The sequence below is a fragment of the Nerophis lumbriciformis genome, linkage group LG23, assembly GCF_033978685.3.
Source record: "Nerophis lumbriciformis linkage group LG23, RoL_Nlum_v2.1, whole genome shotgun sequence".
Taxonomy (NCBI): domain Eukaryota; kingdom Metazoa; phylum Chordata; class Actinopteri; order Syngnathiformes; family Syngnathidae; genus Nerophis; species Nerophis lumbriciformis.
This window is the reverse complement of record NC_084570.2, coordinates 39099161-39121128: the sequence shown is the minus strand read 5'-3', so window position 1 is coordinate 39121128 and position 21968 is coordinate 39099161. Positions and strand designations below refer to the sequence as shown.

Here is a 21968-nt window from a genome sequence, read left to right as displayed (position 1 = left end):
TTTTGCTGCTTCCAGCTTCCTGGACAAGATGGACATTGTGAGGCAGAGCGACTACACGCCCTCAGATCAGGTGAGTCCATGATCATAACAACTAAAGCTGCCAGCCCTCGCCCCGCCTCAAGTCGCCATTCAGTCACATCTATCTCAGTGCTCCACCCACCGTCAAACATTTCAGGAAGATCGGAGCATGTGGAAGGAACTTCCAACTGTTATAATTTTCCACCACAAGGGGGCGATGTCATGGTGGAGTCCTGATCAGACCTTAAAGCCTCATATCAGTTTGGGAGGAGATCCCATCATCCAAAGTGTTGTAATGACGGTGTGATGCTTGACGGCGAGAAGCAGTTTTTGCCGCCAGGCTCCGCCCCTTATGAATGGATAAGAGGCGGACCCATCCAGCACTGCAGGGTGTCCTCATCCTTGGTACCAATCCTGTTAATACTAATAATAAAAAGAAACTATTTCAATTGGACCTTTGCAGCTTTTTGCTGCTCGGACCCTCATAATAATAATAATACTAATAATTATAATAATATTAATTATAATAATAGTGATAACTCCTTGCTTGTTTTTCAGGATTTGCTACGGTGCAGAGTCCTGACTTCAGGGATTTTTGAGACCAGATTCCATGTGGACAAAGTCAATTTCCAGTAAGTGCGAGTCTCAGCTGTGCTTCCATGCTTGTCCACACGGTGTCAGTATTTCCCCTTTGATTGACAGCATGTTTGACGTGGGCGGCCAGCGAGACGAACGCAGGAAATGGATCCAGTGCTTTAACGGTAACATGGTGTTTCCATCTCGCCTGTGAGACGCCCTTGACTGTCCTCCTTTGTCCCGTGCAGACGTGACAGCCATCATCTTCGTGGTGGCCAGCAGCAGCTACAACATGGTGATCAGAGAGGACAATCAGACCAACCGTTTACAGGAAGCCCTCAACCTCTTCAAGAACATCTGGAACAACAGGTGAGCACAACACTGAAAACAGGAAGTTTAGAGCGCACCGATATAAGCCACACCCACTACATTTTAGAAGAAAACAATTATTTTTCCATATTTTAGTCGCACCGGACTATAAGTCACAGATATATACGTTGTGAAATGACTTATTTACACAGATATTCTGTAAATGCTTATTTACATACCTTAATTGTTTCCAAACGGTGTCTGTAACAGGGCAGTAAAACGGCTGATCAAACAAAACAGAAGTCATGGTCATGGACCCACTAGCTGTGCAAGCTAGCGCTCCAATCAGCTAAACAGACTCAATAACTCCACGGTAACGTTTTGGTGAATTTACTCAGGAATTTGTGAAAGTGAAACAATACAAAAAGAATGCCGTTGTAAGTTAATAATACTAACACAGACACTCGTAAACATGTCAGCATATTAGCTCATGCTAACGACGCTAGATTGATAGCACGTACAAATATGCATGAAAACACTCCTACAGACATCAGACATGGGACGCTTTAGTTATATTGTAAAATGTACAAACGTTGCTTGGCGTGATGAATGAAGAGTCCATACAAGTAGAAACGCCATGGACAGCTACAAATCAAGGGAACGGTCCAGGATCCAAATAGTCTGCTTTTCTTCATCCACCATGCAGGGAGTCGCCTGCTCGCTAACAAATGAACAATTCCGCCTTGGTCAATAAAGGACACACTTCCCCAGCCTATATGCCACACCTTCAAGCACGGCCATCTTGATGTGTTCCGCGTCTTCATCAGAGATCTCCTTGATGGTGTCCTGCAGCCAAGTAATGAGAAAAAGCTGACACTTTTAAACTAATAATTTGTCACCTATAACACAGTTTTGTCTTCAAATATCGCATTTCTATTTATAGCATTTTAAAATATGAAAATGCCCCCTACTTAAAATAAAAACAAAGTTTAGTAACCTGGTAATCAAAAATAAAATAATACTAACTTATGAATGAATTAGATAGAAAAATTACAACCATAACAACAACAATTACATGTGTAACTGAACATAAATATTTTTGTAAAAAATTTTTTTTTTAAAAAGAGCAAAAAATGTGTATGTAATGAGAAAACCTGACACTTTTAAACTACCGTATTTTCCGCACCATAAGCCGCCCTGGGTTATAAGCCGCGCCTTCAATGAACGGCATATTTCAAAACTTTGTCCACCTATAAGCCGCCCCGTGTTATAAGCCGCATCTAACTGCGCTAAAGGAATGTCAAAAAAACAGTCAGATAGGTCAGTCAAACTTTAATAATATATTAAAAACCAACGTGATGTGGGCGCGCATGGAGTCGTATATCAACATGGACGGAGCTGCGTGAAAAAAGCCACCCGGCCTCTTCGCGTAAACTTACCTTAACCACTCGCTCATCTTTTCTTCATCCATCCATCCCTTCGAGTTAGCTTTTATGATGACGCCGGCTGGAAAGGTCTCTTTTGGCAAGTTCTTCCTTTTGAATATCACCATGGGTGGAAGTTTCTGGCCATTAGCATGGCAAGCTAGAACCACAGTAAAGGATGACTTCTCATTCCCTGTGGTGCGAATATTCACCGTACGTGCTCCCATTGTATCCACAGTGCGGTTCACAGGAATATCAAAAGTCAGTGGAACCTCGTCCATGTTGATAATGTTCTCTGGCCGGATCTTTTTTTCAGCTATCTTGTTTTTACAATATGCACGGAAAGTAGCCAGCTTTTCTTGAAAGTCTTTAGGCAGTTGCTGTGAAATAGTAGTCCGTGTGCGGATGGAGAGATTGTGTCTTTTCATGAACCGGAAACCTGTCGCTTAGTAGGAGCCATTTTGTGGTCTTTACAGATGTAAACACACAAAGGAAATGAAACGTAATATCCGCGCGCTTCTTCTTCTTCTTCTACGCGGGCGGGTGGTTGCTTACAGTAGAAGAAGAAGCGCTTCCTGTTCTATGGGGGCGGGTGCTTACCTTGGCGGTTGCTTGCGTAGAAGAAGAAGCACTTCCTCTTCTACGGGGAAAAAAGATGGCGGCTGTTTACCGTAGTTGCGAGACCGAAACTTTATGAAAATGAATCTTAATATTAATCCATATATAAAGCGCACCGTGTTATAAGCCGCACTGTCAGCTTTTGAGTAAATTTGTGGTTTTTAGGTGCGGCTAATAGTGCGGAAAATACGGTAGCAATTTATAAATAAATGATAAATGGGTTATACTTGTATAGCGCTTTTCTACCTTCAAGGTACTCAACGCAGTATTTCCACATTCACCCATTCACACACACATTCACACACTGATGGCGGGAGCTGCCATGCAAGGCGCCATCAGGAGCAAGGGGTGAAGTGTCTTGCCCAAGGACACAACGAACGTGACTAGGATGGTAGAAGGTGGGGATTGGACCCCAGTAACCAGCAAACCTCCGATTGCTGGCACGGCCACTCTACCAACTTCGCCACGCCGTCCCTGTCACTTATAACACAGTTTTGTCTTCAAATATTATCAAAGTTTTTTTAAATTTTTTATTTTTTTTGCATCATAACTAGAGAAGGTTGTTTGTTTGCATTAGGTAATATAAATAAATGATTGGATTTTTTTTATTTTATTTTTTTGCACCATGACTAGAGAAGGTTGTTTGCATTGGGTCATACAAATAATTGATTGGATTTTTTTTTTTTGCACCATGATTGGAGAAGATTGTTTGTTTGCATTGGGTCATGTAAATAAATGGTTTGATTTATTTTATGTTTTTTGCACCATGACTAGAGAAGGTTGTTTGCATTAGGTCATATAAATAAATTATTGGATTTTATTTTTTATTTTTTGCACCATGACTAGAGAAGGTTGTTTGTTTGCATTGGGTCATGTAAATAAATGGTTTGATTTTTTTTGCACCATAACTAGAGAAGGTTGTTTGTTTGCATTGGATCATGTAAATAAATGGTTGGAATTTGTTTTTTTGCACCATGACTAGAGAAGGTTGTTTGCATTGAGCCTTATAAATAAATGGTTGGATATACATTTTTTTTTTGCACCATGACTAGAGAATATTGTTTGCATTGGGCCTTATAAATTAATGGTTGGATTTACATATTTTTTTGCACCATGACTAGAGAAGGTTGTTTGCATTGGGACTTATAAATACATGGTTGGATTTATATTTTTTTGCACCATGACTAGAGAAGGTTGTTTGCATTGGGTCATATAAATAAATGCTGCACATGGTTTCATTCAGAGCATAAGAAAAGGTAATTGACCAGGAAAAACTCAGGTTCTCCACGAGATGGGGACAAAATAGCAGCATCAAAAATGTTAGACTTTTTTTAAATAAATGCAATCTCCCCGCGGTTAAGATTCCTTATTAATCATGGCGTCTTGCGGGCCAATTTGAAGACGTCGGCGGGCTGTAATGTAGGGTTCCTACCTCACACGCACTTTTTTACACACACGCTGATGGAAATACGGACAGACAGATATTTGTGTCAGACAAATCATAATACGAACAGACAACTTAAAACCATCACAGGTGGGTGTGATTGTACAAACACACACACACACACAAGTGACTTGGATTACGCACTTAGCAAGGTTGACTTAGTGTGTGTGTTGTGTCTTCAGGTGGCTGCGAACCATTTCAGTCATCTTGTTCCTCAACAAGCAGGACCTCCTGGCAGAGAAAGTGCTGGCAGGAAAGTCCAAAATCGAGGAGTACTTTCCAGAGTTTGCTCGCTACACAACACCTGATGACGGTGAGACGTCTTTATTGATGAGTGCATTGTCAAGCACGTCCTTGACCAAACTCCAGGAAGCAACTTTTAGACAAGATGTGTTCTTTAACCTGGCCGTGGTGTCCTCTTGCAGCGACACCAGAAGCTGGAGAAGATCCTCGTGTCACAAGAGCAAAGTACTTCATCAGAGACGAGTTCCTGGTAAGTGCAAGTTAATTTTCTACACTGACTAAAATATGGTCCATCAACAGGGACCGATGATGGCACAGGCAACAAAACAAACACCTACTTTTCCAACTGGAGGAAAGATGTTTCATATTTATTCAAGTGCAACTTTTTGCTAACAGAGATTGAGTTCATTTTTTTTGTGTTGACATATTTAGGATCATTAAACGTTGACCTTCCAATTACAATAGTAAAGACTTTATTGTGTGTGAAAACTAGTATTATTATCATGATTAAATGAGTGCTTCATTTGTCACAGAATAATGTCTTTGGTGCAACTTCTGCCTTTCTACAGAAAAAGAAATACATGAAAATACACACATCTTGTCAGTCCATTCTAATTCACTAGAGTGAAAATTCATGGCAATTTTTTAACTATTCAAGTTTATTCTTGTCAAATACTTAAAATGTTGTAAATACACACAGTTGTAAACGTTTGATTATATATATAATACATATCTGCAGTAGGACATGACATTACATTTGTTTTATGTGGGATTAAAAAGTATTTTGTGAATGTAATAAATACTGAGATGTGTTGAAGTGTAAATGTAGTAAAAAGTACTTTGTAATTGTGGTAAATGAACACTGGACTGTGTACAGATACTTTGTAAAAGAAGTTTAAAGTACTTTGTATAGGTAGTAAATAAACACTGTGAATTGTGTACAAATACTTTGTAAAAGTAGTAAAATGTAAATAAACACTGTGTACAAGTACTCCGTAAAGGTAGTAAATAAACACTGTGTACAAATACTTTGGAGCGGTAGTAACTAAACACTGTGCACTTTGTACGAGTACTTTGTAAAGGTAGTAAATAAATACTGGTCTGCGTACAAGAACTGTGTAAAGGTAGAAAAAAAGTACCTGGTAAAGGTAGTAACTAAACACTATGGTCTGTGTACAAGTACTTTGTAAAGGTTGTAAAAAGTAGTTAGTAAAGGTAGTAAAAATAGTTTGTAAAGGTAGTAAACAAATAGTAAAGCTAGTAAAAAGTATTTGGCAAAAAGAGTAAATAGTTTGTAAAGGTAGTAAAATTTTATTTGTAAATGTAGTAAATATACACTTTGGACTGTGCACAGGTACTTTGTAAACATAGTTAAAAGTAGTTAGTAAATGTAGTAAAAAGTAGTTATTAAAGGTAGTAAAAAAGTAGTAAATAAACACTTTGGACTTTGTACTAGTGTTTTGTAAAGGTAGCATAAAGTACTCTGTAAAGGTAGTACAAATTAGTTAGTAAAGGTAGTACAAAGTACTCTGTAAAGGTAATAAAAAGTAGTTCGTAAAAGTAGTAAAAAGTAGTTTGTAAAGGTGGTAAAAAGGTAGTTATTAAAAGTCGTAAAAAGTAGTTGTTAAATGTAGTAAAAAGTAGTAAAGGTAGTAAAAAGTAATTTGTAAAGGTAGTAAATAAACACTTTGGACTGTGTACAAGTACTTTAACACATAGTTAAAAGTAGTTAGTAAAGGTAGTAAAAATGTAGTTATTAAAAGTTGTAAAAAAGTAGCTAGTAAAGGTAGTTATTAAAAGTCGTAAAAAGTGGTTGGTAAATGTAGTAAAGATAGTAGAAAGTAATTTGTAAAGGTAGTAAATAAACCCTTTGGACTGTGTACAAGTACTTTGAAACAGTTAAAAGTAGTTTGTAAAGGTAGTAAAAAGTAGTTAGTAAAGGTAGTAAAAAGTAGTTTGTAAAGGATAATAAACACTTTGGACTTTGTACAAGTACTTTGTAAAGGTAGTAAAAAGTAGTGAGTAAAGGTAGTAAAAAGTAGTGAGTAAAGGTAGTAATAAGTACTCTGTATAGGTAGTATAAAGTAGTTAGTAATTGTAGCAAAAAGTAGTTAGCAATTGTAGCAAAAATTAGTTAGTAAAAGTAGTAAAGAGTAGTTAGTAAAGGTAGTAAATAAACACTTAAGAATTTGTACAAGTAGTTGGTAATGGTAGAAAAAGAAGTTTGGTAAAGGTAGTAAAAAGTACTTGGTGAAGGTAGTAAAAAGTAATCTGTAAATGTAGTAAATAAACACTTTGGACTGTGTACAAGTACTTTAACACATAGTTAAAAGTAGTTAGTAAAGGTAGTAAAAGGGTAGTTATTAAAAGTTGTAAAAAAAAAAAAAAGTAGCTAGTAAAGGTAGTAAAAAGGTAGTTATTAAAAGTCGTACAAAGTAGTTGGTAAATGTAGTAAAGGTAGTAGAAAGTAATTTGTAAAGGTAGTAAATAAACACTTTGGACTGTGTACTAGTACTTTGAAACATAGTTAAAAGTAGTTTGTAAAGGTAGTAAAAAGTAGTTAGTAAAGGTAGTAAAAAGTATTTTGTAAAGGATAATAAACACTTTGGACTTTGTACAAGTACTTTGTAAAGATAGTAAAAAGTAGTGAGTAAAGGTAGTAATAAGTACTCTGTATAGGTAGAATAAAGTAGTTAGTAATTGTAGCAAAAAGTAGTTAGTAAATGTAGCAAAAGTAGTAAAGAGTACCGGTAGTTAGTAAAGGTAGTAAATAAACACTTAAGAGTTTGTACAAGTAGTTGGTACTGGTAGAAAAAGAAGTTTGGTAAAGGTAGTAAAAAGTAGTTGGTGAAGGTAGTAAAAAGTAATCTCTAAAGGTAGTAAATAGTAGTTGGTAAAGGTACTAAAAATTAATCTGTAAAGGTAGTAAAAAGTAGTAAAAAAATAGAGTAGTTAGTAAATGTAATGAAAAGTAGTAAAGGTAAATTAAGAAAGATAGTAACAAATACTCTGTAAGTGTAGTAAAAAGTACTCTGAAAAGATAGTTAAAAGTAGTTGGTAAAGATAGTTAAAAGTAGTTGGTAAATGTAGTAAAAAATAGTAAAGGTAATAAAAGTAGTCTGTAAAGGTAGTAAAAAGTATTATGTAAAGGTCGTAAAAAGTAGTAAAAAATAGTCAAAAGTAGTTAGTAAATTTAATGACAGGTATTAAATGTAATGAAAGGTAGTAAAAGTACTCTGTAAAGATAGTGAAAATAGTTGGTAAAGGTAGTAAAAGTATTTAGTAAAGGTAGTAAAAATAGTGAAAAGTAGTAAAGGTAGTGAAAAGTAGTAAAGGTAGTGAAAATTAGGTAAGGTAGTAAAAAGTACTCTGTAAAAATAGTAAAAATATTTATTAAAGATAGTACAAAGTAGTATGTAAAGGTCGTAAAAAGTAGTTGGTAAAGGTAGTAAAAAGTAGTTAGTAAATGTAGTAAAAAGTACTCTGTAAAGGTAGTAAAAAGTAATCTGTAAAGATTGTAAAGGTAGTAAAAAAGTAGTTTGTAAAGCAGAGGTGGGACCAAGTCATTGTTTTGCAAGTCACAAGTAAGTCTCAAGTCTTTGCCCTCAAGTCTCGAGTCAAGTCCCGAGTTAAGACAGGCAAGTCCAAAGTCAAGACGGGAAAGTCTCAAGTCAAGTCCCAAGTCCTGCATTTTGAGTTTCGAGTCCTTTCAAGTCCTTTTAACCACATACTAATATATTTACACAGATGGTGTATGCTTTTAAAACACTGTATTTATTTATTAAAACAAGTGCATTTGAAATTGCAGGAAAAAAATAGTGCTGACATTGCACTTCATAATAGCACTATTAACCAGTCATTTTAAACATTTAACTCATTCCTTTACAGAATAAACACATTTGAAAAAACAAGTGCAACTGTACTTATTTGCACAAAAGTGTTAACATTGTATTTCCATGGCATATTGCACTGTAACTAGTTCCACAGCAGTTTCTATCCTGTTCTTACTTTATCTCATTGATCTCATCTCATACTGTATGTGTGTTTGTGTGCGTATACATGAAAAACATAGCAAATACATGAACATAACAATGAACAGAGTTGGTACTTTTTAGATGTCAGGGCCCTATGCAATATGTACACATATTCTTAATATAGTATACATTTTAACTGACCTTTATTTGACTATGTTTGTCTTTTTGTAGGTGGCTAAAATACGCGGTGCTGCTGACCGCTGTCTAACGTTACGTTACTGTGTGTGATACATTGACTAACGTAACGTTATGTATAGATACCTCATGCAACCCTGCTTACAAAAAATCACTTGACAAAAAGTATGAATAAGGTAGCGAACTGCAGTGGACGCAACAGATTGCCGTGTTTGCAATGACGTTATAACCATAGACATCTTATAAGTAGACGCAGCATTGGCTGCTGTGACGCAAGCAATTTGTCCGCCATCTTGAAGTGGTGATGAGGAGCCGACTAGCAGCCTAAACTGACAGTTGACAGGTAGAAAACAAAGATGCCGGGCTGGTGTTCAGCGGTTTCCTGCTCAAATGTGCGGACTGTTGAAAATAGGAATCGGGGGATTACTTTTCACAAGTAAGATTTGACATTAACGTACTATTGGTTTGTTTTGTGAAAAGAATATCAGCACAGAGTTGAGAAGGAGCAAAGATCTTCAATGTTTGTATGTGAAAATCACAAAGAAATCTTCTGGGGGAGGATGACTCTCCTCCAGGGGTTTGGTTTACAAACTTTCAGCCCCACCTAAAACAAAATTCACCAGCCGCCACTGATTATGATGCATTCTCGTTTTAGGAAAAATATAAAACAATATTTTCTTAACAGTATAATTGTAACCAGGAATAAGTCTTCAAGTAACAATATTCAAATACTAACATTGTTGGGTAAAACAGAATTTGGTTTTATTCCCAATCCAGTGAAACAGATTGGTGGTTTTAGCTGATATAAAGACTTTCCGATGTTTATATATGTTTATGTTTAAGTATTTGGCAGACACTTTTATCCAAAGTGACATACATAAAACATACATATAAAACAATCACTGTAAACATTATCATTTAAGGGAAGAATTTAATACAAAATATCAATACAAAGTGTCAGAATAAACTCTCTGCTGCTGCAGCAACAGAGATACAGTCTATAAGATGTATAGATATCTAATGTATTCATACATTGTTTATGTAGAATATACGCATGTATATATAACCTAATCATATTGTTTCTTCAACTTAAAAATAGCTGACCGTTTTTTTCCCCCTTCTCTGGGATTATATTCCCAGTTTTGATTTCGGACGTCTGGTCACTAGATTATTCTATTACTGTTAAGCAAACTATGAATAATAAAACACGCCAAAACATGTGTCCTTTATCATAGCTACACGTATGACAAAAAAGCGTGTGAAAATCAGTGGTATTCAGTGAGGTAAGATGAATTAAATGCGCTGACAGTTCATTGCTCCTGCCTAATGAATTGCACTGAGTGGAGCGAATCACCACTCCAAGATGGCGGCCCCGCGTCTCGTCTGCGCCAGTAGGCAGTAGCGCTCGATGCTGCGTACCCTTATAAGATGTCTATGGTTATAACGTTAGCAGTGAGTTTACAGCCTCACTGATTTAACTACACAGCAAATAAAAGTCACGTTACTTAGCCAATAAACGTTAGCTTACATTCAAAACTTATCCTTCTTTGTGCATCTTCAAATGTCGAACGAAGTTGGAAGTTGTTGCGTCTCCGTCTGTAATATTCGAACTGCGTATTTAGCATACTGCAATTTTTTTGTTGTTGACCAAGTCGTAGTTTTAATACCCGAACGAAACCAACTTTGGTATAAATCTTTCTCACTGGCGCGTTGTTTGACAACTCTTCTTCGGTGGTTGTCCTGCAATTTGATTAGATGAAGGCTGTGTGATGAAAACAACGTATATCTAATTTGATTGGCTGTTGTACTGAGAGCACACACGCTGACAAGCAGCACACACGCTATTAGATAGACAGACACATACAAAATGAAAGCCACGGAGCGCAGAATAACTTTTTAATCTTTGGGTTTTGGGGAAAGTAGCAAGTCATGTCAAGTCAAAAGGCTCAAGTCCAAGTGAAGTCACAAGTCATTGATGTTAAAGTCTTAAGTCGAGTTGCAAGTCTCTTTACATTTTGTCAAGTCGAGTCTAAAGTCATCAAATTCATGACTCGAGTCCAAGTCATGTGACTCGAGTCCACACCTCTGATGTAAAGGTCATAAAAAGTAGTTAGTAAAGGTCGTAAAAAGTAGTTAGTAAAGGTAGTAAGAAGTAGTTTGTAAAAGTAGTAAAAAGTACTCTGTAAAGGTAGTAAAAAGTAGTTGGTAAAGGTAGTAAGAAGTAGTTTGTAAAAGTAGTAAAACGTAGTTTGTAAAGGTAGTAAGAAGTAGTTTGTAAAGGTAGTAAGAAGTAGTTTGTAAAGGTAGTAAAAAGTAGTTGGTAAAGGTAGTAAGAAGTAGTTTGTAAAGGTAGTAAAAAGTAGTTGGTAAAATAAGTAAACCCTGCGGTCTGTGTTCCTCCCACAGAGGATCAGCACAGCGAGCGGTGACGGCCGCCATTACTGCTACCCACACTTCACCTGTGCTGTGGACACGGAAAACATCCGCCGTGTCTTCAACGACTGTAGGGACATCATCCAGAGGATGCACCTGCGGCAGTATGAGCTCTTGTGATTGGACGTCACCTACAGGACAGTACGAGCTCTTGTGATTGGACGTCCCCTACAGGACAGTACGAGCTCTTGTGATTGGACGTCACCTACAGGACAGTATGAGCTCTTGTGATTGGACCTCACCTACAGGACAGTACGAGCTGTTGTGATTGGACCTCACCTACAGGACAGTACGAGCTGTTGTGATTGGACGTCACATACAGGACAGTATGAGCTCTTGTGATTGGACGTCACCTACAGGACAGTATGAGCTCTTGTGATTGGACGTCATCTACAGGACAGTACGAGCTGTTGTGATTGGACGTCACCTACAGGACAGTATGAGCTCTTGTGATTGGACGTCACCTACAGGACAGTATGAGCTCTTGTGATTGGACCTCACCTACAGGACAGTATGAGCTCTTGTGATTGGACGTCACCTACAGGACAGTATGAGCTCTTGTGATTGGACGTCACCTACAGGACAGTATGAGCTCTTGTGATTGGACGTCACCTACAGGACAGTATGAGCTCTTGTGATTGGACGCAAAGAGATTTTGGCCAAAAAGACCCAAAAAATGAAAAAAAAAAAAAAAAAAGCAGAACAAACTTGGGAACAGTCTTTGAACTCTTCCAGGGACATGCCAAAAAAAACACTTGGGGACGGACACACGCACACATACACACACATACCTACACAAAGTACATGATGCCAACTTCCCCTTGCTGCTAAGTCCACTGTGATGGGTGTGTCTGAGGGGGCGTGGCCACTGTCCTGTCACACATGTCCTTCCTGTAGGAGTGGCTCCATGACAAAACATGTGATGTCACCGTTGGACTGCAAGCAAGTGGACGCGCACACACACACACACACACACACACACACACACACACACACACACACACACACACACACACACACACACACACACACACACACACACACACACACACACACACACACACACACACACACACACACACACACACACAGCAGTCCTTACTATGACATTTGCATATCAGGATAATCATTAAAAAAAACACATCAAACGTGCGTTTACTGGATTGGGCATAAACATCAAACATATCCATGTTTTTTCTTGTTGCTTTAAGATGAAACACTCAAACTTTTGAAAAGAAAAAAGGAGTGTGGGTTTGTTGAGTTATTCTGTAAGAGGAAGAATTCACAGTTCTTTAGGTGAACTTGTCCTTGGTTGTTGTGTGTCAGCTCTGGTTCTTGTACAGAGTGTGTCTGCCTTCACCACTGTACGTGTGTAACCAGCTCAAGTTCTGCGCTGTATTCACTAGCTGGGTCAATGATTTCTTGTTTCTTCCTCTGCATCATTTACATTTCTATTTTTGGATCATATTTCCCCTAAAGAGGCTGAATACACGACATGTATACGGCTTTGAAGAGAAAGTATTTTACTAGGAATCCAATGTTACACGCGACAAGTGTGCTTCTAAGTTAAACTCCTTCAACTCAACTTGTCTTCTCTTACTTTCTTCTTCTTCTTCCTGGCTTGAAAAGGGAAAAATGACACATTTTTTTACACAAGTCATCAAAATACCAACGCAAACAAAACTTTTCACTTTATTTGCAAAGAAAGTGGGTTATGACTATATTATTATTATTTATGGCTATATATTTTTGTGGCTATATTATTATTATTTATGGTTATATTATTTATGACTATATATGTTTTGTGGCTATATTATTATTATTTATGGCTATATTATTATGTATGGTTATATTATTTTTTGGGATATTTTATTACTAATAGCTATATTTTTATTTATAGCTATATTTTATTATTTTGGGCTATATTTTTATTAAGGCTATATTTATAATTTATGGCTTTATTTTTTATATATTATTTATGCCTATATTTTATTTATGGCAAACAAAAAATGTATGGTTATATTATTTGACTATTATACATGGCTATATTTACATTTTTTGGCTATACTTTTATAATTTAAGCAATATTTTTTCTAATGGAGATATTTGTGATTATATTTTTATTATATATGGCTGTATTTTCATTATGGTTATGTTTCTATTATGTATGGTGATTTTATTTGATGCTATGTATTTTATTGATGGCTATATTTTTATTTATAGCAATATAATTTATGGTTATTATTTTTATTGATGGCTGTTATTTATAGTTCTTTGTAGCTATATTTTATTATTTATGGCTACATTTTTATTTGTAGTTTTATTGTTCATGGCTATATTATTTATGGTTACATATGGCTATATTATATTTAATGGTTATATATGGCTATATTTGTATTAATAGCAATATGATTTATGGCTGTATCATTTATGGTTATAGTTTTATTATTAAGGCTGTTATTTATGAATATATTGTTTATAGCTATATTTTATTATTTATACCTATATTATTAATGGCTAAATAAGTTATATTATTTATGGTTATATTTTTATTATTTATGGCAATATTATTTTTTAATTATGCTTATGTTATGTATGGCTATATTAGGAATTATGGCTCTTCTCAGTGGTAGCTGTGACAAATCAAGTAGTTTGTGAAGACAAAAGCACATCTGCCACAACAACAGACTTGCGCAGGTTTTTAATATCCAATCTTGGCAAATGATAAGTGTTAACAAATACAATATAAAGATGTTCATTAATGTACACAATACAACACGTTATAGAATTCGGCCCCGCCTCTCCCTGTGACAAGCCACGCCCATCACAACGACCAACCCTGCGCCTCCAAGCGCTAAGCCCCGCCTCTTCACCAAGTCCGCCCCGCCCTACGCTCGGCTCTCTCCGTTAGCATTAGCACGTTAGCTTGCAGCAGCTGTCGGCGGCAGTCAGCCAGTCTATCACCGGCCGTAGTCCGCCTTCTCGCCCGCAAGGAAGTCGGTGGACGGCCGCCCCCCCTGTGATCCAGTCTAGGAAGAAGCTGTGGGACATGGCCAGACCGGAACAAGTCCTGCTGCTGGAGCCGCAACACGAACTCCGGTTCCGAGGTAACGCAGGGCCACCGGGGACGGCTCGCTAGCTAACCAAAGAACAATAATAATTTTAATAATAATAATGACAATAATATTCATACCTTCTTGTCGTGCTCGTCGTCCACGGACACGCAAAGGTGTGCTAGCGTTAGCATTCTAGCTCTTTTTAGCTTAACATCTAGCTAGCTGTCATTGCCGCGTCAGAGGCCGCAAGTGATTGATTAGTGATTAGAATGGATGTTCCGTCCAAACTAAGTGATTGAATGGTGATTAGGATGGATGTTCCGTCCAAACTAAGTGATTGAATGGTGATTAGAATGGATGTTTCGTCCAAACTAAGTGATTGATTGGTGATTAGAATGGATGTTCCGTCCAAACTAAGTGATTGTATGGTGATTAGAATGGATGTTCCAAACTAAGTGATTGAATGGTGATTAGAATGGATGTTCCGTCCAAACTAAGTGATTGTTTGGTGATTAGAATGGATGTTCTATCCAAACAAAGTGATTGATTAGTGATTAGAATATATGTTCCGTCCAAAGCAGTGACGTGTGGTGAACTAAACAGCAGGTGAGGCATAGATACCTTTGGAGTTTTTTTTTCTTCTTTACTTCAATTCATGTGTGCAGCTCTAATCATTGTAGATGTAGATCTAGGTCGCACATTATTAGAGTAGATGTAGATTTAGGTTGCACATTATTAGAGTAGATGTAGATTTAGGTTGCACATTATTAGAGTAGATATAGATTTAGACTGCACATTATTAGAGTAGATATAGATTTAGACTGCACATTATTAGAGTAGATGTAGATTTAGGTTGCACATTATTAGAGTAGATGTAGATTTAGGTTGCACATTATTAGAGTAGATATAGATTTAGACTGCACATTATTAGAGTAGATATAGATTTAGACTGCACATTATTAGAGTAGATGTAGATTTAGGTTGCACATTATTAGAGTAGATGTAGATTTAGACTGCACATTATTAGAGTAGATGTAGATTTAGGTTGCACATTATTAGAGTAGATGTAGGTTGCACATTATTAGAGTAGATGTAGATTTAGGTTGCACATTATTAGAGTAGATGCAGATTTAGGTTGCACATTATTAGAGTAGATAATAATAATAATAATAACTGGGATTTATATAGCGCTTTTCTAAGTACCCAAAGTCGCTTTACATGTAGAACCCATCAATCATTCACACCTGGTGGTGGTAAGCTATCATAGCCACAGCTGCCCTGGGGTAGACTGACGGAAGCGTGGCTGCAATTTGCGCCAACGGCCCCTCCGACCACCACCTATCATTCATCATTCAATTCACCGGTGTGAGTGGCACCGGGGGCAAAGGGTGAAGTGTCCTGCCCAAGGACACAACGGCAGCGATTTTTGGATGGTAAGAGGCGGGGAGCGAACCTGCAACCCTCAGGTTTCTGGCACGGTTGCTCTACCCACTACGCCATGCCGCCTCGAATGTACATTTAGACTGCACATTATTAGAGTAGATGTAGATTTAGGTTGCACATTATTAGAGTAGATGTAGATTTAGGTTGCACATTATTAGAGTAGATGTAGATTTAGGTTGCACATTATTAGAGTAGATGCAGATTTAGGTTGCACATTATTAGAGTAGATGTACATTTATGTTGCACATTATTAGAGTAGATGTAGGTTGCACATTATTAGAGTAGATGTAGATTTAGGTTGCACATTATTAGAGTAGATGTAGGTTGCACATTATTAGAGTAGATGTAGATGTAGGTTGCACATTAGAGTAACATGAACAAGAAGGGAGTTATTCGCTTTCATATAAAGGTTATCATAATGATATTATGATATGACAAAAGGTCCAAAAAGTATTTGATAAAGTTATTAAATACTTTTTGGTGCCATTTGCTTTTCACAAAATAAATGAAGTATTGTGAGTGTATCTTACCTTTCTGTGTTTGTATGTGAAGCAGCAATAGCTATCCTCCATTAAAACCTACTTTGTTTTCAAGTCCACTTTATACAAGTATTTCAGCTTGGATACACTATATAATCCTCCATATTCCAATATATATATACATCCATTTATATATACATATATAAATATATACATCCATTTATATCGTCGTCGTCGGCATCCTTCCGTCTCGGTAGACGATGGGGTGGATCCAAAAAGAGGGGTGGGTCTCACTGCGAGATGGCCCCTGGTTTCTTTCGCCAATCGGATGGGCTTAGAACTCTGCTGGAGTGACCTCTCCAGTGGACCTCTCCAGTGGATCTACACGGCCTGGGCATGAAACTATGGAGGGCAAGCTGTTGTGTAGGCAGCAAGCCCCCCCTCTCCACATGGCTGGTGGATCCAAGGGAGCGATGAGTGTCGATATAACTTGGCACCAGCGACGCCGCAGGAGTTGCCGGAATGACGCTACAACGTCAAACCGCCTTCAGGACTCCGGCTCCTGATTTTCTGTCGGGGTTTACTCCCTTAGCCTTACCCTCGAGTGGGTTGACCGCAAGGCAGCGGTGGTTTTGAGATTGGAGATTTCCTTCTCCTATATAGGCTGCCTTACCAGGTTTACGAGCCCCATCTGCCCGAATGCGGCAGGTAGCACAGGGGTACATCTTACCCGTGGCGGTATAAGCCCGACCTGACTCGATTTATGCCATTTATATATACACATTAAGGCTGAAACGACGCGTCGACGTAGTCGACGTCATCGGTTACGTAAATACGTCGACGTCGTTTTTATGCTTCGACGCGTCGCATATTTACATGGCAAAGCAGATGATGCGAGCGGTGCGAGCGAGGGAAAAAAAGCACGCCAAAAGTGGTCAAAAGTGTGGGAGTATTTCAATAAACAAATGTATATAATTCGGCATTATTTCGGCCAGTCGGCTTATAAAATCAGAGCCGATCAGTTTACGTTCGCGCGCAGGTATAACGCGGCGCGCTCCTGTCTCATCTGCTGGTGCGCGAGCCCGGTAATTAGACCGCTGTGTCAAATCAAGGAGTACAAAAGACGCCAGCGCAGAGTGGAAAAAGGTTTAGTTCATTACAGATAACCCAGAGTTGTGCCAAAAGTATGTAAGATTTAATATTTCTCTTCGTGGGTGTGGCGCACCTGTTGCGCTGGTGAGATGGGAGGGGGGGTTGTGTGCATGTAGCGTGCTTAGTCTGGAGGCTAAATACACACAGTGTGTTATGTAACTGTTGTTTAGTGTTGATATTCTTTGCTTAGTTTGATAAATGTTGGAGCAGTTTGCTTCATCAGGAGGGTGAAGTCGCTCAATTTAAAGTGTTGGATTTAACTGTGTTGGTGAGGGCGTAGAAAAAGGGGCATTTTTCTACCAGTAGACAGCGTTTAAGATTGAGTGTTTCACTGCTAAATTAATAATATATTTATATTGAATATGGATTTTAAATATGTATCTAAATAGGTGGTTAATTGGTTAGGTATTTATGTATTTGCATATTGGGTTTTCTGTTGCATTTATCTATTGTGTTTCTGGGTTTAAATGTATTTTATATGTATCTTGGTGCATTTATGTTGAGACAATTTATTTAAAATCTGTTTTAACTTAAAGGGAAAAGATGTGTCCATTTTCTTGCACTTGTTTAATGGTTAAGAGTTTGATAGCCTAATTAATAGTTATAAATTATGGGATTGATAATTGATTGATTTTTTACAGCATGTTAATCTTGTGGTGTTTTGTCCTTAAAGGTTTTTCACCTACTAAAGAAGCTAAAGGCTACTAAAGGCTACTAAAGGCTACTAAAGACAGCTAATGACAGCTAAAGAAACTAAAGTCTATTAACACTGCTAAAGACTGCTAAAAAGACTAAAGAAGAAAAAAGAAGCTGTTTCTTGGTTGGAAAAACTGTTGCAAACTAAAGGAAAATAAAAGGAAAAAGTAACTACGGTCTGGTCTTTTGAGTGAAATCCAGAAGCCACATTCAGCATTGGTACATCCCTTCAAGTGTGGGATAAGCACAGCGAAAAAAAGCAAAACACTTGACAGTTGTTGTATGCACACTGTGTCGAGCGGAAATGGCCTATCATAGCAGCACAACGGCTATGAAGGAACATTTGAAAAGAAAACACCCGACAGCGTTCTTGCCATCACCATCAACTAGTCAATCGTCCGCGTGAGTATACATTGTCATCATTACACAAAATCATGAATGTGTCATTTGTATCTGCGTTGTAAATTCATAAACTAAAACACTGTTTCGCTCTGAGAGGCGCGTTTGGCATGCCTGTTCAGTGTTTACAAAGACGCGCTCCTCTTTAACGCTAACGTTAATTAGTTGTGCAAATACCTTTTACAACATTAACAGTTACATATACTATGTACAAACCAACAATTAACTTTCACTTTAATCATACTATCATTGTTGTGTTATTAAGCAAAATAAGCAATACTTTTACTTTTGTTGAAATGTTTACACTGTTACAGAATATTTCGTTTTGCACTTTTTTGTATTGGATGTTTATCTTTATTTTTGCACATTTTAAAGCAAAATAAGCAATACTTTTACTTTAGAAATGCTTATACTATTGCAGAATATTAAGATTTGCACTGGATGTTTACTTTTATATTTGCACATTAAAAAGCAAATAAGCTACTTTTAATTTTGTTAAATGTTAAAAGTTTTAAATGTTTACATTGTTACAGAATATTTTGTCATGTTGTTGTCAATGTTGACTGAGTGGCCATACTTTTTTTTTTGTATATAAAAGTCATGCCTTTTGAAAAAACTGGCCAACATTTATTTTTTCATCTTCATTTTAAATAAAAAAAATAATCGGTAAAAGGAAAAATAATCTATAGATTAATCGAAAAAATAATCTATAGATTAACCGATTAACCGAAAAAAATAATCTATAGATTAATCGATAGAAAAATAATCGTTAGCTGCAGCCTTAATACACATATACAGGTAAAAGCCAGTAAATTAGAATATTTTGACAAACTTGATTTATTTCAGTAATTGCATTCAAAAGGTGTAACTTGTACATTATATTTATTCATTGCACACAGACTGATGCATTCAAATGTTTATTTCATTTAATTTTGATGATTTGAAGTGGCAACAAATGAAAATCCAAAATTCCGTGTGTCACAAAATTAGAATATTACTTAAGGCTAATACAAAAAAGGGATTTTTAGAAATGTTGGCCAACTGAAAAGTATGAAAATGAAAAATATGAGCATGTACAATACTCAATACTTGGTTGGAGCTCCTTTTGCCTCAATTACTGCGTTAATGCGGCGTGGCATGGAGTCGATGAGTTTCTGGCACTGCTCAGGTGTTATGAGAGCCCAGGTTGCTCTGATAGTGGCCTTCAACTCTTCTGCGTTTTTGGGTCTGGCATTCTGCATCTTCCTTTTCACAATACCCCACAGATTTTCTATGGGGCTAAGGTCAGGGGAGTTGGCGGGCCAATTTAGAACAGAAATACCATCGTCCGTCAACCAGGCACGGGTAGATTTTGCGCTGTGTGCAGGCGCCAAGTCCTGTTGGAACTTGAAATCTCCATCTCCATAGAGCAGGTCAGCAGCAGGAAGCATGAAGTGCTCTAAAACTTGCTGGTAGACGGCTGCGTTGACCCTGGATCTCAGGAAACAGAGTGGACCGACACCAGCAGATGACATGGCACCCCAAACCATCACCCAACCATGCAAATTTTGCATTTCCTTTGGAAATCAAGGTCCCAGAGTCTGGAGGAAGACAGGAGAGGCACAGGATCCACGTTGCCTGAAGTCTAGTGTAAAGTTTCCACCATCAGTGATGGTTTGGGGTGCCATGTCATCTGCTGGTGTCGGTCCACTCTGTTTCCTGAGATCCAGGGTCAACGCAGCCGTCTACCAGCAAGTTTTAGAGCACTTCATGCTTCCTGCTGCTGACCTGCTCTATGGAGATGGAGATTTCAAGTTCCAACAGGACTTGGCGCCTGCACACAGCCCAAAATCTACCCGTGCCTGGTTTACGGACCATGGTATTTCTGTTCTAAATTGGCCCGCCAACTCCCCTGACCTTAGCCCCATAGAAAATCTGTGGGGTATTGTGAAAAGGAAGATGCAGAATGCCAGACCCAAAAACGCAGAAGAGTTGAAGGCCACTATCAGAGCAACCTGGGCTCTCATAACACCTGAGCAGTGACAGAAACTCATCGACTCCATGCCACGCCGCATTAACGCAGTAATTGAGGCAAAAGGAGCTCCAACCAAGTATTGAGTATTGTACATGCTCATATTTATCATTTTCATACTTTTCAGTTGGCCAACATTTCTAAAAATCCCTTTTTTGTATTAGCCTTAAGTAATATTCTAATTTTGTGACACACGGAATTTTGGATTTTCATTTGTTGCCACTTCAAATCATCAAAATTAAATGAAATAAACATTTGAATGCATCAGTCTGTGTGCAATGAATAAATATAATGTACAAGTTACACCTTTTGAATGCAATTACTGAAATAAATCACGTTTTTCAAAATATTCTAATTTACTGGCTTTTACCTGTATATACCATTTATATATATATATATGTGTGTGTGTGTGTGTGTGTGTGTGTGTGTGTGTGTGTGTGTATATATATGTATATATGTGTGTGTGTATATATATATATATGTGTATATATGTGTATATATAAATGGTATATATATGTGTATATATAAATGGTATATATATGTGTATTAGGGATGTCCCGATCCAGGTTTTTGTACTTCCGATCCGATACCGATATTGTTTTTGCATACTGACCGATACCGATACTGACCGATACTGGCCTATCCGAGCATGTATTAAAGTTTAAAGTTATTTAGCCTACTTAGTTGTCAGAATCATGTTGAAAAGGGTTTTAGTACTCTTGATAACAACTAGCCAGCTGAATTAGGTGAGTTTGAATAATACACAATGGTTGGTAACAAGAAACTGACATGTTTATTCAAGGATAAAGACAAAATTATACATGACAAACAGAAATGGCATCATTGAACTAGGGCTGGGCGATATGGCCTTTTTTTAATATTGCGATATTTTAAGGCCATATTGCGATACATATAATCACAGCAGTATGATGATTCTATGTGTCTACATTAAAACATTCTTCTTCATACTGCATTAATATATGCTACTTTTAAACTTTCATGCAGAGAAGGAAATCACAACTAAAAAAATCAAAACAATTTTCATACGGTGTTTATCTGGAAATGTTTGCCTCTGCATTTTGATGGTGTGGACATGTGGCACCGAATGGAGATAAGCGTCTCGACAGACGTTACAATATTTGAACAATGATGACGAAAACTGTTTTCTCTGTCGTGTCCGTGTGTCGAAAATTGTTATGCGCTTATTTTTTTATTTGATTTTGAGCGTGGCATAGATTTGCCGTGCGCAGAGGACGTTTGAGCAGTGCGCAATTTATGGCGTCACATTAATGCCAAAAATCCAAGCGCATAAAAACTGTTATCGCGCGCTGATTCTCCACTTTGTGGACACCCTTTTGCGCGCGCGTGGTGCCTTCTTGCGCACGCGCGTTGCCTTTCTGCGCGCGCGCATTGTCTTTCTGCGCACGCGGTGCCTTTCTGCGCGCTCTCTGTGTACCTGGCATCTCTCCTCGCGCTGTCATGTTTCTTTTTGGCACTT

General features: G+C 37.6%; 1 protein-coding gene across 1 annotated transcript in view; it reads left to right on the top strand.

Moving 5' to 3' along the window:
* The window catches only part of gnas (GNAS complex locus), a 69561-nt gene that overhangs the window by 32730 nt on the left and 14863 nt on the right, over window positions 1-21968 (top strand). The window contains exons 6-13 of the mRNA XM_072915908.1: window positions 16-70; window positions 577-650; window positions 721-779; window positions 843-963; window positions 4572-4702; window positions 4815-4882; window positions 11208-11338; window positions 14268-14341. Of these exons, the coding sequence (XP_072772009.1) occupies window positions 16-70; window positions 577-650; window positions 721-779; window positions 843-963; window positions 4572-4702; window positions 4815-4882; window positions 11208-11338; window positions 14268-14341 (713 nt within the window). The remainder of the gene's footprint in view (window positions 1-15; window positions 71-576; window positions 651-720; window positions 780-842; window positions 964-4571; window positions 4703-4814; window positions 4883-11207; window positions 11339-14267; window positions 14342-21968) is intronic.